Source organism: Mizuhopecten yessoensis, unplaced genomic scaffold (genome assembly GCF_002113885.1).
Source record: "Mizuhopecten yessoensis strain PY_sf001 unplaced genomic scaffold, ASM211388v2 scaffold11165, whole genome shotgun sequence".
Taxonomy (NCBI): Eukaryota; Metazoa; Mollusca; class Bivalvia; order Pectinida; family Pectinidae; genus Mizuhopecten; species Mizuhopecten yessoensis.
Genome location: NW_018408912.1, coordinates 91,293 through 109,559, shown reverse-complemented (window position 1 = coordinate 109,559; position 18,267 = coordinate 91,293). Strand labels below are relative to the sequence as shown.

General features: G+C 32.7%; 1 protein-coding gene across 4 annotated transcripts; it reads right to left on the bottom strand.

Annotated features, from left to right (window-relative positions):
- Positions 1-1,136: 1,136 nt before the first annotated feature.
- LOC110467187 (malonyl-CoA decarboxylase, mitochondrial-like) lies at positions 1,137-18,162 on the bottom strand. Of its 4 annotated transcripts, none has more exons than XM_021524163.1 (10): positions 17,986-18,162; positions 10,737-10,892; positions 9,001-9,141; positions 8,461-8,601; positions 7,547-7,699; positions 6,965-7,129; positions 6,612-6,756; positions 5,930-6,088; positions 5,362-5,595; positions 1,137-3,373 (listed from the first exon to the last, which is right to left on the bottom strand). In XM_021524163.1, the coding sequence occupies exons 1-10, from the start codon at positions 18,058-18,060 to the stop codon at positions 3,165-3,167; spliced, it is 1,578 nt and encodes a 525-aa protein (XP_021379838.1). In that variant the 5' UTR covers positions 18,061-18,162; the 3' UTR covers positions 1,137-3,164. The 4 variants fall into 4 exon arrangements, with proteins under 4 accessions (XP_021379838.1, XP_021379840.1, XP_021379841.1 ...); XM_021524165.1 differs by lacking the exon at positions 17,986-18,162 and adding an exon at positions 17,749-17,960; XM_021524166.1 differs by lacking the exon at positions 17,986-18,162 and adding an exon at positions 17,623-17,958.
- Positions 18,163-18,267: the final 105 nt, after the last annotated feature.

The following is an 18,267-nucleotide window of genomic DNA, read 5'->3' as shown; positions in this document are numbered from 1 at the left end:
ACTTTTGTTGACCTTTGTCCATGGAAGGTCCCTGCAAAATTTCATTGAAATTGGTTCAGGGGTTTTGGAGAAGAAGTCGAAAATGTAAATTGTTTACGGACGGACAACGGACGACGGACGACGGACGACGACGGACAAAAGGCGATCGCAATAGGTCACTTGAGACTTTGTCTCAGGTGACCTAAAAATGTATAAAAGCATACACAATCATCTTTATTTCACATGACAATAGTGTAAATGACACAGTTCAAGATGTTCTATGCGGTAAGTTATTTGAATTCGAACAAATCGCAAAGAATCAAACTGATTTTAGAAATTGATAACTGAGAGTGAAATTCGAGACATCTCCAAAACAGGGAGACTTGGCACTGTATTTGACTATAAGAGCTGATTAAAGTCAGATCGAAGAGGAACTGAACTTTGGTCATACAAATAAATATACCATTGCTAATTTTAACTGAAACTGACGAAATCAATTACATATAATGACAATTACTGAAATAGTTTTAAATTAATTTTTAAATACATAAATATTTTGAAAACTTTTTTCATGATATATCAAAATATAAATTAAATAAGATATTAATCACCTTTCTTCAAAACAAAATAATAAATAATAAATCGAAGCTCCCTTTAACATCTTATACGTGTATACAGTTCTAATTCTGAAATTTAACAAATGTGAAGACAGTCTATATGAAAACAACCAATTTGAGTTCACTGGAGATGACTGCTTGCTCCTGCATGTAGTGTTAGTGACACATACATTAAAAGGCCAGATGCTGATTTATCACTTCACTGCATTTCACAATCATATTTTGAATATCCTGTTCTTTTGTTTGGTTATAGTCTTACACTTATAATATACATTGTAAATCATGAGAGTAAAACTAAGGAAAAAATACTTTCAAACCCAAATTTAAGTCAGTCCAAGGGACATTAAAACGAGAACATTCTGTAGTTACAGTTTATCAAGTTTATTTAAATAAGAAAATTGTTGATGTTGAACATTATTAAATTAAATACATGTACAAATCACTTCCAAGCAAATGAAGCCAATGCTATATACATTTATTAGTCATCTGTAATACTGTTAAGCTCCGCACGAAGACGGATACTACTAAAAGATCATTTTGTTATATCACACAATTACAACCTACAACAATCAACTGTTATAACCTGGTGAATTCTGCTAATATCTCGTCAAGACACTGAAGAGTAATGTTAAATATAGATATTTCTTAAAATAACAAAAAGACTTGGTTTACTGAACTATATGGAACGACAGAAGATCAATGATAGGCAATTAGCTAAGAACCTATCAATAGCATACATATTATAGATACCACAGCATTACGTTGTAAGTTGATAAATCCCAAACTAGATTAGAAAACTAACCAGTGGTATATGTAGCTGGTAGCTATATTTTCAGACTGGCAGATTCAAGAAACTGGTAACACCGTCATGTGACAAGCGATGTCTAAAGTGCAGTACCACTATTAAAACAGAATCACATGTTCAGCTGAATGAAATGCATATTCAGATCTTAAATGCAGTATTTTCAAATGTGCAAAAGCTGCAGATGAGAGCTGTGGCATTCTTATTCCGAGAATCAGTACCGGTATATGAAATGTAAAAATCTTATGTATATAGACATGAAAGACAAAGTTAGTAAAAACAGTGTTTATGTTTTAAAGAAAAAAACAGTACTTCCCGTTTTGTATAATTTCATTTTAAACGACGTTCTTAATTGTGTTTATACATCCAATTTTGCAATCAGCGCTTGTTTTCCTTATTCTGGGTTTTAAGTCATGATTTATTGTATATTTTAGATGTGTAAAATATTTGTCAGCATAATTGTCTTGTGTATATGGATAGTTCACACTCGAAAGCAGCAAATATGTGTGTAGGTTACATACTTGAAGTAGTGCATATATTCTATTATCTATATGCTTCTTTTTCATTTTTCAAGACATGACTTACTGTAAGTTGTAATATCTGTTATAATAAAATAAATGTTACTATCTTGTTAAATAAATGGTTTCAAAATTGTACCACTGATAGGATTAAGAAAAAATAATGTTAATCCGATGTTTTGCATAACTGTGATATATTTCTTCATCTCAAAAGAGTTCCGCGCTAAAAAATGTAAACACCTTGTATAAATAGTAACAATATGGAAAATATAAAAGGCTTAATGCAATGTACTTACCTCCCTTGGTTACAATGTTAGTTAAATGGTGGCTATGAATGAAATTTAAATATTTAGGCAGAGGAACCTTACACAAATACTAGCCATTACACATAAACATGACTTTTCTATTACAATGAATGACATAATATTTCATAATTCAATACTATTGGTAAAGACAAAATCGAACAGTTACAGTGATACACTGTATCCAAAAATGCAATCTGGTGAATATTCATTCTTTCAATTATACAATGCAATGTATGAAAAACTTGACTCTTCGTAGTCATTGTTTACAGTCTTTTTCGATACATTTCATTTTATATGTATAACACTTTTACCCCTATGTAACTTTAGTAAACTCTACAAAACATTAATCTGGATGAGTCCATTATGGTCCACAGTGGTGAAAGGGTTAAGGATATACTCCTATAAAAATTGGTAATAAATAAAGTTTGCCTAAAATTAATTTAACTGCACCATACAACTGTTTCATCATTCGTGGACAGTAATATTACAATATGCAAAGAGCTAATTTTCATGATCAATTTCTACTTATTAAATTAAAAAAAATACTTAAAGTTGATTGAGAGCTAAACAATGAGAAACGTAAATTTTAAGTTTGGTAGAATAAAACCTCTCATGTTTTATATTTAGAAGCACACACCTAAAGCAAAATTTTCCAAATGATTATTAGGAGATATTTTAAAAAATTAAGAAGAATTTCCTTAACGATAGACAAAGGGAAAACACCATTTTATATCTATTATTAACAAGATTACTATAAAGCTTCACTATGACACCTGTAAATATCTGACTAAACACACGTACGTATACATGGTTCTACACACAATCAGTCACTTTAACCCATGCAAGGATTTTTACAATGTCTTTTTTTTTTAAATAATGATTTATGTCATCCTTTCTCTCAAAACATGACAATATGGTTCATGATTATTTATGAACATCAAATTCACAACGTCAGTTTGGCCCACTCTTTCACTTCCTCGGATGCAGTTATTTCCCGAAGTTCTAGGTATTTGCGACTGTTCTCCTCTGTACTTTCTAGGAAATATCGATAGTTCACCATCATACCACATGATTGGTTGATACCTCGCATTGACATGTCACCTAACCAATTAATTCTCCAAAGGACAGCTCCATTACTTAAGTGGAAATTTGCTGAAACACAAGAATTAATTTGTACAGTACTTGCCATTTGGCTGAACCTAAGACAATTATATACATTTGACCCATAGGTTGACATTAATTGAAATATATAAAAAGCAATCCCTAAAAATGACCAAAATAAATATCACACATTATTCTTAAACTAATCATGGTAACAATTTAAGTCAACGTACCTTCAATGTGTACAAGTGTTAAATTAAATCTAAATGACACATTACTTACAATAGTATACTATATATATGCGGCATAAGATTCATCAGTTTGGTATGTTTGCAAAATAAGTTTTAATAATTACTGTTTGTGTTCAAAACAAACTTAGTCTTTATATATAAACGATCTAGCTTTCCTATAGAATTACATTCCAGAAAAAAATGATGAATTTTATGATGTGCACCACACATCATTTTCTTTGTTTGTCATTGATATTCATTCAAGCATAATATATTCTTAAAAGAAAATGAAAATTGCCATTCATGCTTAAATAAATGTAGTAAATATTGTGAAAATAAAGCATGAAAACAAATTTATGTTATCAGGATTGACAATTGGTACCCGACTGTGTGTACATGTACCATTTACCACCAAGCATGAACAGAATTAGACCAACAGAACAGAATTTATGGCCCATATAAGATCTCAACCAATCGGAAGCTATGTCTGCCACCTTGGATTATGGAATCTGGATAACATGACCTCACACAACATGTAGCCTATCCAATGAGTACTATTGCCATCAATGCTGAAAAAGGTGGTCAGTAAATATTGTGAAAATAAAAATTGGAAAAAAATGTACCAAATAGTACAAAAGTAAAACTATATCTGTCTCAGGCAATCAGAAGAGATGAATTTGCTGTGGCCATCTTAGATTTTGTATCCAGGTAATACATGTATGGTGTTATTAGAAAAGGGTATCTACCATTTACCACAACAACTGAACACTGATTGGTCAGAAAGGGCAATACAATTTAAGTTTTACAGCACATGTATAAGATTCCATTGAATATGGTAGATTCACTAAGGCTCATCAGAAACAAACTTGATGGTGTTAGGTCCACCACACACTGTTAAGTCAACAACTGTATTTTTTATTTTTTTTTATTTTTTTATTTTTTTTATTTTTTCCAAATTTATAACAATGCAAATATATCATACATAAACATTATTCCTCTCGCACATTACAATTCATTCATTAAATATTCATTTATAATAAAACTGCATATTTCCAGGTATAATTAATAATTAATTATGTTTATGTATAATTAAATTCCATCTAAATTGTGTCCGTTATATAAAAGCATTGTTTAGAAGTGATAGAAAAGAGGTTAGAGCAGGTCCTAGAGGTATAGAAGGGAAAGTAAGACTAAGAGAGAGAGAAAAAAAAAANTTTTACATATAAGTATTCAGAAGTACATGTTTATATAAGAAAACTCGATAGTTATATGTTCATATTTTGGCAAAGACAGGGTTTAAGCAATATTAATTAGACTTTCCCATTTTTTCCATTCAGTATTGAATTTCAATAAAAATAATTCACTTTTATTAACAGCAATATATCTCTGAGTAAAATATGTGTCCTTGATAACGTTCTTAAGTGCAGCTACTGACAATGACATTTGTAAACATCTCGATTTATAAATATATTGTTTTATAAGTAAAATTATGGTATTATCTACCCTACTACTGATACTATTTTGATTAAATAAACCGAAAATGAAGGTTTCCTTGTTAAAACCAAATGGGATTAACAATGCATCAAGAAGGAATTCAAAATTTTGTAAAAAGTCTTGTACTTTCTCACATTCCCATAGTGTGTGAATTATTGTCTCAACAAATGTATTATAATTAGTCAAACTCTTTAAAAAAGTGAATCAGGTTATATACACAATGTTGTATGTCCTGATAACAAACATCTTACTTGCTGATGAAAGCTTTCCAATTATATTTACAACACCAGTTTTTCGAAAATGAATTCTACATACCTACTGGATTCAGGGCATATCCTCGCCGTTTTTCTGTGTATAAATAGCGAGCACAGAGCCGCGTCAAAGGTCCTTGTAACACCTGACACACATGTTCATTAGACACCCAAGTATGATTCTGTAAGACACCCTTCAGCACAGTCACCATGTTAGCATTCTCTGGCTCCACTATCTCTCGTAACTTCTGGATTTCTGACTGGTACAACAGGGGTGGCTCTACACTCTCAGACAAACCTGAACAGTACCGGTAAATTATAGATAACTCAGCCAACAAATCTTCAATTAAAGTACTTTTAAGTATGTGTTTCTTGAAAAATAATGTATATATATGAAATGATTGTAAATTTTTTCAAGATTCAGTATGTAGTATTTCAATGAACTTTTGTATTTCAAGCCAGAATAAAAATGTACAGGGATTGATTCTGTGGGAAATTTGCCAATATATTTTTAATTTCACATAATTGGAGACAAAAAAATGCAAAATAATATCACAATAATTTACCAATATAATCACTTTGCAAAAACAGAAAGATAAATGAAAAAAAAAATCTGAATATATCAAACTTACTTGCAGCTTTTAAAGATTTGTTGATCTCTGTAATAAGCCAATCTTTGAAACCAGGAATCGGAGAAAGGCTGGAAAACTTATGGATTCCTGGAAACTCTGTTTGAAGTTCCTCAACTGCCTTTTTGATTAAATAATTACCAAGGTCAACACTTTGTAAACCTGTCAAAAAGAGAAAAAAAATGACCAATGGTTGTTAACCTCAGGAGATTTCTCCAATAACTTAAAGGAGAAAAATATTTGTAAAATATGGCATATACCTTGTTCTGTACAAAAAACCTGATGCATTGTTTTTCTAAAACCAAAAGACTTGATGACTGAACTATGACCTTATGCTTCATTATTTTTGAAACAATTTTGATGACATTGATGACCTCATTCATTGTTATAACAATACAGTCCCTATCACAATATCATTGCACCATTATCCTACATTGAAGCCAAAATTGCTTAAACATTTTTTTCAACTTTTTATTTGCCACCTAACAAACTTTCAAACCAGATTTTATCTCATTTCAACAGAATCAAGTAACAAGCTATCTCCTTTACAAGTAGTATAAATTTACCTTTCTTTAATTTGTTTTTACCAGTAACATTTAAAGTGCACAGCATCTTCAAGATGGTAACAACTTGTTATCCTAGATACAAGAAAAATTCAGTGTTATTTGATTTCTAGTAAAGTTACCCTTCTGTGTAGATGTGATGGAGTAGAACACAGCAGCAGATATTTTTGATTGATCCTCTGTCAAAGTTTCAGCCTCCGTATCGGCAGCTGGAGGACTGTCGACAGCTTGTTTGACTTGGCCTAAAGACGGTGTACTAATGATGGACTAAAAACAAACAATACAAATAGAACAGGTTCTTTATTAGATTATTTATTACATTGTCTTGAAGGACTAAAACATACAATACAAAAAGAACAGCTTCATTAATTACATTGTTTTGCAGGACTAAACCAGACCTAAAATAGCCCCAAAAGATGGGTCAACCATTACGATTTTTGTTCCACTTATACACATGTACACATTTAATACTCACATGTATAGATTTAGATATGTCTTGTGTGAGGGCTGTGTGGAGAACCACCACTGGTTCCTTAGGCATGCTCTTGTGTGTGAACACAAAACATCTACGATACGTGCCCACACGTCGCTTCAGGTCTGCCCAATTTCTAATTGGGTGAACAGCTTCGTAATCTGAAACCTGAATCCATAACAGAATCTTAAATGATAAATGCAAATTTCACATTTTGTGGTATACATTGTATAATGAAACAGACATTTTAGCCTAATTGCCACTACCTTTCTCATTTAAATTCTTCTTTTCTTTTGTATTTTTACTTGTTATTTCAAAAGGTAGGATCCATACCTCCAGGACATCCTAGATCCACTGTGATTTCAATTCCATTTCACATGGATCATGTTGACGGAGGTACTAATGAACTTTCCTGATGAGTTAGCAACATAACATTCCTAGTTATCAAACCAACATACTTATAAAACCATCATCAAAATTTAATGGAATTATTTATTGTAAATTGGAATAAGTTCTGCAACAACTGATAAATCAGTTCACATTATATGTTAAGTTTATTATTTGTAATTAGAATAAAATGATCACCTTCTGGACCATGTCACAAGATGATTCCCAGGTAATACGCTGCAGCTTGAGGAATCCGACGGAGAACCAGAATGTCAACAGCTCCCTGATAGAGTTCTGTAGCACTCTTAGTCTAGCCAACTCCTTCTCACAGTGAATCGTTGGGGCTTTAGTCTGTGACAGAGACAGTACTTGTAAACAGTGGTAATTTTATCTCTTAGGTAGTTAAAACTGTCCTTCAATTAACACCAGTACAGTGATCTTTTTAATTTACAAGATTTGTTTTGTATTACAAATTTACCCTCTGGAAATAATACGGAATCATACAGGCTTGCCTGATAACATAAGGTAAATATAATTCTAAAATTTCTGCTAGGGTGCTTTGGGACCATGATAGCTTAAAGCCTTTAACTTAACCAACATCTGCATGCTGTAATGTCTGTACCATATATCTAAAACATCCTTATACAGAACATACATCTGTTAAAACTTGAGGAAGTTTATTCAGATAATACAGATAATACCTATGTGGGCATTATTACATATTGTATACCGTTGTGTTTGGTAACTTATCCATATCAAACTGATTGATATCTGCAAATGTCAAAGGACTTCACTTTAAGAATTAAAAGATTATAGAACTGACTTTTCCTTGGCCTAAGGATGCTGTAGACAAACTGACATTAACATCCTTTTACCTGTTCTGAAGGAGTAGAATAGAGTAGAATTTAAAAATAGAGTAGAATTTAAAAATTCACCTTTATTTCCTCTATTGGGTACAGCCCCTCTGCCCCTGCCCCCAAGAAGATTATTAATCCTCCTTTTACACAAATTGTGTCCCCAAGGTTCAACAATGCTCCAGACTATTTTTAGTCTGTCAGAAACACATTTGTCCTATTTAAGTTCAGTCCTGACATTATTTGTCCTTGACTTACCAGTATGTCAGCCCTCATGTTGACCAAGAATTTGACACCGCCCTCTATTCTGCCAATCTTCTGGAACAGCTGTTGGAAGCGAGGAACCAGACTGTTGCGTAACCTCTCCTCAGATTTCAGTAAAGCAGCTTCGCCACGCTCCTACATGCCACCAAACAGAAATAAAGATATGTTAGTGTTGATTATAAATTTCTTCTAAAAAATGATGATGATTGGATTCAAACTACCAAAACAATAAATTTTACACTTTACCTGTGCAAGGGTGACACCAGAGCACACATTACCTGTGCTAAAGTAATACTAGATCAAACATTACCTGTGCTAAAGTAATACTAGATCAAACATTACCTGTACTAAAGTAATTCTAAATCAAACACTAACTGTACTAAAGTAATACTATATCAAACACTACCTGTGCTAAAGTAATACTAGATCAAACATTACCTGTGCTAAAGTAATACTAGATCAAACATTTCCTGTGCTAAAGTAATACTAGATCAAACATTACCTGTGTAATACTACGTGTAGATCACATATTACCTTTGCCATAGTAACTCCCTGTGCAGCCAGTACAACACTGTCCTGATGCACACCATACTGCTTTGACAGGACCTTCAGGAATGTTAACTTCTCTTCCGGATTTAGGTCATTGTAGTGTTTAACAAACCTCTGACACTTAGCCTTGATACAAAAGAGACCGTTAGAAAAGTTTTATTAGTCCAATTTTACATCAAACTTTCAAAAAATAGATCAGAAACAGCTTTTAGTATCTACATTTAATACTTCTCACATATGAAATGTGATTATCTCCCTTTGACCAATCATCTTGTAAAAATAAACCTAAAAGCATGATTTGACCACAGAGTTTAATATACTGTCTGTAACTAAAATACAACTTCTGGTTGCATGTTATGTAAACCACAATTCAAACATTCCAAATAAATGATAGAACAGCACTTTACTCGCAAAACGTACAGCATGTTCCGAAACAAACAAACACCCAGTGGTATCTACAGGATACTCCTGTTCTTTACAATTACCTGAACCGCTTTATAACCAATAGCACTGTTCTTGAGAGCTTTTTTAAGATGACAACTGCTTAGCAATTCATGTCACCACCCTTGCAGAAATATTGAGTCTCTGTTACACTATTGCTGTGATAGCGCCATGATATCACTGCGCGTTCAGATTTCGTATGCATATTAGTTTCTGGCGATATCGCCAGAAAGTTCTGGCGCACTTGCAGCAATATGGCCAGAATGTTCTGGCACACTTGCGGCGATATAGCCAGAATGTTCCGGTGCAGTTGCGGCGATAATGCCACAGGCTAGGGTTCTGGTGATATTGTGACTCACCCACTCTGCATGTCTTGGCAAGCAAGATTGGGATTCCAACAATCAAATATATGACAATATTGCAACAGGGTTGTGCATGTAGTTTAGATAATAATTCATAGCTTATATTGATCAGAGATAGCTAGGTTACAAAGGTCAACACACATGGATTATTTCACAATGTGAAATATAGGAACAGTTTTATAAGAAACCATTTTGTATAGAAGCAACATGAACTTCTGTAAAAATAGGACAGCAAGATCTAATGCAAGATTTTGATATGATGTACTACACTTCTAAATGCATGCATGTAGAAGAATTGTGTATGACACAATTTAAGCTTTATATATTATACAACAGTTATTCAGTTAAGATTTTACATGTTTATGACCAATGATTATAAAAAACATGAAAGAAAAAATAATCTACATTACCTTATAAGACTCAAGAATGCTGTCTCTTTATCAAAAAAACACTATAAAGCCTCCTTTTCCCCCTCAACTTTTCCCTTCACCATGAGCTCTCCTTCATTCATCAGCCATTTTGTGATTTTTAAATTTGGGGGTTAAGACAAGTTACAAAGGATCATGGGAATTCCTGATCTGTGGTGCACTTCTGGCGATATTCTGGCGACATTCTGGTGACATTAAAAGTGTGCCAGAACATCACCAGAATATTTTATCTGTGGTGCACTTCTGGCGATATTCTGGTGACATTCTGGGGATATGAAATGTGTGCCAGAACATCACCAGAATGTCACTGCTAGTGGCGATATTCTGTGCACTTCTGGCAACATGTTCTGACGAACTGATTTGTGCGCTGCAATATCACTGCAAACTTTCTATTTCTGTAAGGGCAGTTCTGTCCACTCAAATTTCACCACATAAACAAGACAAAAGAGAACACTAATCCATAAAGAACTATGTAAATAAAGCATCTTACCTCTGATGATAAAACACTGATTTCAGGGGAACTGAACACAGACTCTAAAAAATGGGCAGTACTTTCTGCATCCTGTACACTGGGCAGGTCACTACCGCCATTCATAGTTCGGCATTGGGGAACAGTAATTGTTATTCCTGGCATGTACTTCAGATGCTGAAAAGTCATTAGACAGATTTGTCAACTTCAGTAAAGGCAAGTAATATTGATCTCATACAACATGATATTGATGTTGTTAATAACGTTTTGATCGGAGAAAGTGACAACACATATATATATTACAGAACTCTTCATCTATTGTAATGACATCCTGGTAAAATACAAGCCACTTTCAAATGACTTGGCTAGGGAGCATTACTTTTTTGTTTGGTAGAGCGTCAGACCAGAATGTATCCCCAGTGGAGGCATTACAAAATAATGACCCTCGGTTACTGTATATATAATGTAAACACAATATGATAATGTTAACTTGTATTATTATGTGTCAAATCTGTTTGAAGGTAGAGTCATTTGTGACCATACTACACAGAGTTCTGAAATTCTGACAAGTCTCACTACAAAAATAAGACTCTAAGGTCAAGTATGGATGATTAATCTTTAAAGTTTAAATTGTAAGTTGATTATCAATTTCCCATTCTCTAAACCCCGAGGCCATCCATTAACTTTTAGAGCCTCGGTTATAGGTATATGATTCCTGTTTGTGGTCTAATATGTTCACAATGCATTAGTCTTTTTTAAAGGATATGACGTGCCAATGTGTTCAGAATTATACATCTGGACACTACACCAGCAAAACCTATTTCACTAATTACCAGTAAACAGTTTTAACACAAGATATTATTGACAAAATGTGAATCACTATTATTCTCAATACAGTTTGTCTCGTTGAAACATTCCAAAATCAGAACCCTCTTTTCTTAAATCCAAGATCACAGACATTGAAACACAAGATTTTCGGGTGTCGTCTCTAATACAACTTTTTTTTAAAAGAAATTTTCAAGTAGAATTTAGTAGAATTACTGGTATACCGGTAAATCACTTTACAACATAGCCTATGTTATGTAGCTCAGGACTTAGTCATTTACCGGTCTGCTTAGTAGTTCCCAGAAACCTGTTTCTTTTTTACTCAAACCAATTCTAATTATTTACATAATAAGTCTTTTGAATATTTCATTCTATAGCCACCAATCAGACACCAATACAACAACACCTCTAATTTATCTTTATCTACATATAAAAACATATTTTACAGTATCTATAATCATTTACACAATCTTCATTTGATATAATTGAGGAACATATATATACATGTCACATGAAATACAACTTATCCTCAAAAGACAAAGGCAAGTTGGAATACCTTGGTTACTGTATGTCCTCCAATTTTTTACCTGTAATTGTTACTTATTTTAAATCACACACATTTCTGATGAACCCACTGGTAATTAACTAAAGGGATTTCCCCTCCAAATCCTTTAATAAAGCGTTGCACTAAATATATATATAGTAACTGTAGTTCTCAAGTTCCAGGGTTCTTTATGTAGCCGAGACACTTGAAAAGGGACCTCACACTAGGGAATAGTTTTAGGGAAGTTNAAAAAAAAAAAAAAAAAAATACAACATATTTTTAATGTACAGTATAGTATACCAGGTATAAATGTATCTTAAAACTATCCAATGTCATATCATTTAAAATAATATTGGCTTCTAATTATAAATGTGATCATGCTGCCTTACATTAAGGATGATCCCTCCACATATTAAAAGCATTTAACTTCTTTTAAAATGATCTCAATCATATACAGTGTATTTATGTATATATATATATAGTACACATTTAAATCAAAACTGCCATAAAAAAGCTTGGCTAGTCAGTCATTTAACTCTTAGGTTATGAAGTTAATACCAGGAAATGATCATTTCGAGTATGCCTTCAATAGAAACACAAATACTTGAAACGATCAGGGAAAATAGACTTCTACAGATATATACATACTGTATTGTGCCAAAGTAATTGCAGTATCTAAATATTTATTCTAAATTTCATGCATATTTTTTTAAACTTTTATTACATGTTTTGGAATTTGCTTGGGCTTATTATAGAACTATTGAAACAAAATTTCACATACAGAAAGATACGTTTCTATACAATATCTGCGAATAACTACATACATTTCTGTTAACTGATTTTCGAGGTGTGACAAGTTATTTAGATCAAATCCATTTTACTACACTATTTTTGTTCTTTGTCTTACAAATTAATGCGTTTTTTTATTTTTAGAATAACTCACCATATTATTGCCAATCATTCTACGGAAAACTATGAACATATTGTCAGATAAATCATCAATTAATTCTTTTCCAAGATGCTCAGTTACAAAGGGCAAAATAATTGGCTCCAGGAAAATTCAATGAAAATAGATAGATCGAGATGCATGAAATATAGAGTAAATCCAGGCCAATCGCTAATACTTTTACAAGGATGCTACAGATATCTGCTAATATATCAAATTGAAGTGAACTTACAATTATCAGATGTTGTATGAAACACCATTAAATGCTAACCCTTAGGCTTGTCCAAAATCCCCACAAATACACATAATAATATTATTATATATAAATCAATAATTAACAGAGTTGTAACAACGTCAAAGTATAAGATACAAATGCCACAAGGATGTAATACATATACAATACTACAGTAAGATATCACAAGGTGAGAAAAATAACACAGAAGTACATCTACATCAACATATATATCACAAGGTTATAACATCACTGTTACATCAAAATATTACAAGGTTATAACATCACATAGTATTACATCAACATACCACATCACACTGTAGGTATTACATCAAAATATAATAAACTTGTTACAAACTATTACATCACGATATCACAAGGCTAGAAAAATGTCATACATACAGTATTACACTGAAATCTTATAATAAGGTTAGAAAAACTTTAATATATTACAACACACAGTACTACTGGTATCCTAAAATTCCAGAAATTTATTATGAAAAGGTTCATGTTCAACAGACTTCATGGAATGTACATGTTTTACCAAGAAATAATACAACAGGATTCACATAGAGGATCAAATGGGCCCATTTAAATTAAAAAAGACAGACTTGTCTGCGCAGAGGCCTGCACTACATTTTGTTGTGAACGAACGGTATAGTGTAAATTTAAGCTGTCAATTGACAACGGACTCTGATGTAATCTCTTTTTGATATGTGCAACCCTAAATTGTTGACAATTTTCTAGTATCATGGCCAGCCTGCAACCCTGTAGATACATGTTAAATGCATTAAAATAAAACTATTATAGCTCAAAAAAGCATGTTGAATACAACTGTGTACAATTATAACCCAGGGCTCAGGCTTATATAACCACCCGGCCACTAGTCCTGACCGGGTGAAAATTGAAAAGGATGAGTGGAATTTACAACCACACTTGTCCTGGTACCGAGTCAATATTACTGAAACATACACTAGATCTGTCGCCTAAATATTGTGATGAATAATCAATGGAACACTTTTTACCAAGTAACTTTCGTCACAGCATCGGAAGTAAACAACGTAAAACATGCCGTTTTCATGCTTGTCATAAAGATCACCTGAGCGATTGAATCAAAGCGTCCTGAACGATGTACTGCGGGGCCCGACTGCAGCAATCGCAGCAGGGAACTAGACTACATAATGTTCCGTAACTAATCGAAACATTATATTATGATATATTTGAGGAATGGAAATCAAACATATGTTGCTAGTTATGATGTGTAGTAATTGTATTTACGATAAATTAACTCGGCAGTAAATGCAGTAACAAATAATATACGTTGACACTTCGGCAAGGGTTCAGAAAAATCACTGACGGTGCCGATACGTTAGGATTTATAATGAATATATGCACACATAAAAACATTCATGGACATTCAACAACATCATCTTAACAGGTCAACAGATCAGTAAATATTTATTGAAATTTTTCATAATCTCAGGTGTACAGTAAAATTTCTGGAGTGCCGAGTGGATTTTTCATGACACTAGGCACAGTGCCTAGTGGTTTAAAAAGTTTAGCCTGAGCCCTGTAACCTCATATAAGAAAATTAAAAACATTTTGTCAAACAAATGTATTGGACACAAATGTTTTTTTGATAAACAAATTAACTGATTAGCACTACCAATTAGTGTACACCATTTGATTATAACAGCCTATTGTGATCACTATCTTATTTTACATGTACAATGTAACTTAGAAAACGCTACAGACAGTGACGCCACACAAACAGGGCCAGCCTAAAGATTATATATATATAGTGCTGCGTCATTTTCATGGAAACAACAGATCTATTTATAGTCATGTTACAAGAGTGCTGTCAAAGATAATGTTACTTCTAGTCAAACCACTCAGTGGTTTTCATGTTGTTGTTTTTTCATGACATCCATTTATAGTATTTTGGTAAAATGTATAAGTTATATCTGTCAATGCAGCATTTCCGTGTAACAATTAAAAAGAACTTTTTTCCAAGACAAATGCTATTAATTAAAACATATCAGTCCAAGAAAACTGGTCAATTATATGAAGAAGTGACAATTCAACATAAAAAAAACATTAACAAACAAATTAATAAATCATTTCTGATAATTGTTATTGTCACCTTAACAGCATGAAGGAAACAAACAGGACAGTATCTTTAAATCTATTGAAAAACATACTAAACGCCTTATACAGTTATCCAAACATGATAAAATAATTCCCCCATGCAATTCATGAACTTCGATAACAATTCAACCTTGTCCATTAAATCATGTACATGACAGTATGAAGAATGTATACAATCAAAGATACATCAGACTTCCTTTGTTTTTTCCCACTATATATATACCTCTAGGTAGCACGTATACAATCATCAGTGAATTGCATGTTGCTGGTAATACTACAATTATTCCTAGCAATGTCTGATTTTACTTGATAGTTTTAATTGTCCGTGCAGCAATATTTATTATCCTTGATAAAAGTAGTATAAATGTTTTCTTTTTCAAATTAAACTAATACGAAGTTGTATTTAACAGGTGTGAATGCTATATCTGTATATAAATGTTGTAGAGACTGTAAAAAAAAAGTTTCTTTTTTCACTCATTTATTCTTATATCTCCTTTCCTCGCATTAGGATACAGGAAACAATACTATAGAGTACAGTCAACTGTAATTCTTAATCTAATAAACCCAAATATCATAGGTATAACACAAATCTAGTAAAGACTTTCTCAACATTTATATTGGAAACAGTTTTTTTTTTTAATACTTTATCAGGTGAAATATAGTTAGAGATATTTAGCAATGTTGTTTCCACATAATAAACTACTACCCTGTTTTTATGGTAAATTGCTACCTGATTTATAGAATATAACACTGTAAGAAACACTGATACACAAACTTTCTGTCATACATATTTAGATATTGAAACTTACATGTATATAAAACAGATTTACTTATGTGTATTGTTCTATTGTATGTACATTGTATGTAGTTAGATGCAGGCTTCTTTCACCTAACCTCAGGCTGAAACGGTTCATGTGACTATGATTAAACAAATGTCCTCGTACCAGATAGACGTATCCTGAAACGTGTGAATAGATTTTGCTTAAAAAAAATGCTCTTAACTAGCCAAGTGATAGTCAGCTTTTTGGTTTCAGTCAGTAACATCTAGAGCCTCTCAGTGTGAACATGTCTCATTTTACAGAGGTTGGCCTCTCTCCTGATGCGTGCTGTTGTTTTCTTTCAGGTTCAGCCAGATGAAACAGTTGAACCAGATACACAAAAGAAACCTTTGAGATACCATTTGGTATCCACACTAGGAGTGAAGCGCCCAACTGATCTGCCCACTTATAACTCATACGACGTTAGCTCTACTACTCATGCTTCAATTTAGAGTTATGCATATAACAGCCCTCATTATATATTTTTCACTTGGTACGTTTATTTCATTTGTTTCAAATTAAATTGTTAGAAAAGATATATATGATATAATTCAAAATTGATTTTTAAGATGATTGCAAAAAATATGAAGCTGCACTGGAAAAGATGTAACAAAAACTAATATGTGACTAAACATGAGCTATTTTGTGTAAAAGATAATGTGTGGATGCATTACTGTTGCATAATAGATTGTGTCACCCTGGTCCAATACTAACTCCATCCTACATACATTGCTAGAAAAATCTCTTTAGCTCAATACAGCATCAGATTAAGCAATAAGGAAGAGGCCCCTGGTTTTTGATACACAGGAATGGCATACAAAATAACCTGTGTTACTTGTATATGTATGAAAGGAGAAAGAGAAATGCAAGTCAGACCAAGATTGGAACCCCGAGACCTTCTGAATTCTAGACAGACGCTCTACCAATTGAGCGACAATCTACCCAGTCCAGTTCCACTATATGAATTAACTACCTCCCTTAAATTCTATGTTAAATTGATTTAACTTACGATGTCATGCGCTAATGTTATGTTGTTATGTAATCTTCTTTATTGGAGAAAAAAAATAGCATATCAATTATTTTTACAATTAGATGTACATGTATATATACCATCGATACTTTTAGTATCCTTAGTTATATCCACAGATAGGTCTAATAGTCCAAATAATTTTTTCTACATATATGCAATTTTTATATAACATGTTACGCGTGATATTTTTCATAAGTACATATTGATTCTATGGAAAACATCTTGTGATCTGCACTTTATTCTTTTCTCCCCAACATGTATTTATACTGAACAAATAGAAATGTACACGAAAAATATGTCAGTAGGTGCCGAATTGTATCAACATGTAATACTAACAAACCATTAACAAAAAGGTTTTACTTACGTTTTTCAGAAATATATCCTAACCTAGTGAAATTTTCTACAAGTTTTTTCTCTAAGTCAATGATACGTTATCCTGTGAACGCGAAACAGAAAATTGTTCCGACTTCTGGTGAAATGCAGGTCATACCTTGAAATCTAAACGCATTGACAAATTTCCGAGAAGATATCATAATAAAAAGTCAAGCATTCCTGGAACAGGAAAGGAAAGTACAAATAGGGATTCCCGGAATTGAACTCTGCACATGTGACCTACTTTCGGTTTATCAATGGACGGTCTGCTCTTATCGCACCGCCAACTATTATGCTATTTTTTAAAGGAAATACAGCACAAGACTGTCATGTACTGTTTCTGCTTGGTACCAACCGCTTTAATGGCATGGAGGCGTTTAACAGATGAACCCATGTTGACTAGTACCCGTAAACGTAACAATCTATTCATCTCAGTACGTTTTGACAGCCGTCAGAAGGAACGACCCATGGCATGACCCAGTGATCTACGTCACAGAATCTGCGTAAAATTCGCTAACATCATTAAAAATAATACAATCATTGGAACTAAAAAAAATAAAAGGGTAAAAATTGTAATAATTATTCTTCTAAAATACTTTATACTATAATAAATATGTCCTGTATTTGCTAATGTTCA

Excerpts from the sequence above, each read along its gene's own strand:
- LOC110467187 (XM_021524163.1), bottom strand. The coding sequence starts at position 18,060 with ATGAATAGATTGTTACGTTTACGGGTACTAGTCAACATGGGTTCATCT. Across the intron at positions 9,142-10,736 it reads TCAGTGTTTTATCATCAGAG|GCTAAGTGTCAGAGGTTTGT; the intron begins GTAAGATGCTTT and ends TTTTGTATCAAG. Across the intron at positions 8,602-9,000 it reads AGGGAGTTACTATGGCAAAG|GAGCGTGGCGAAGCTGCTTT; the intron begins GTAATATGTGAT and ends GGTGGCATGTAG.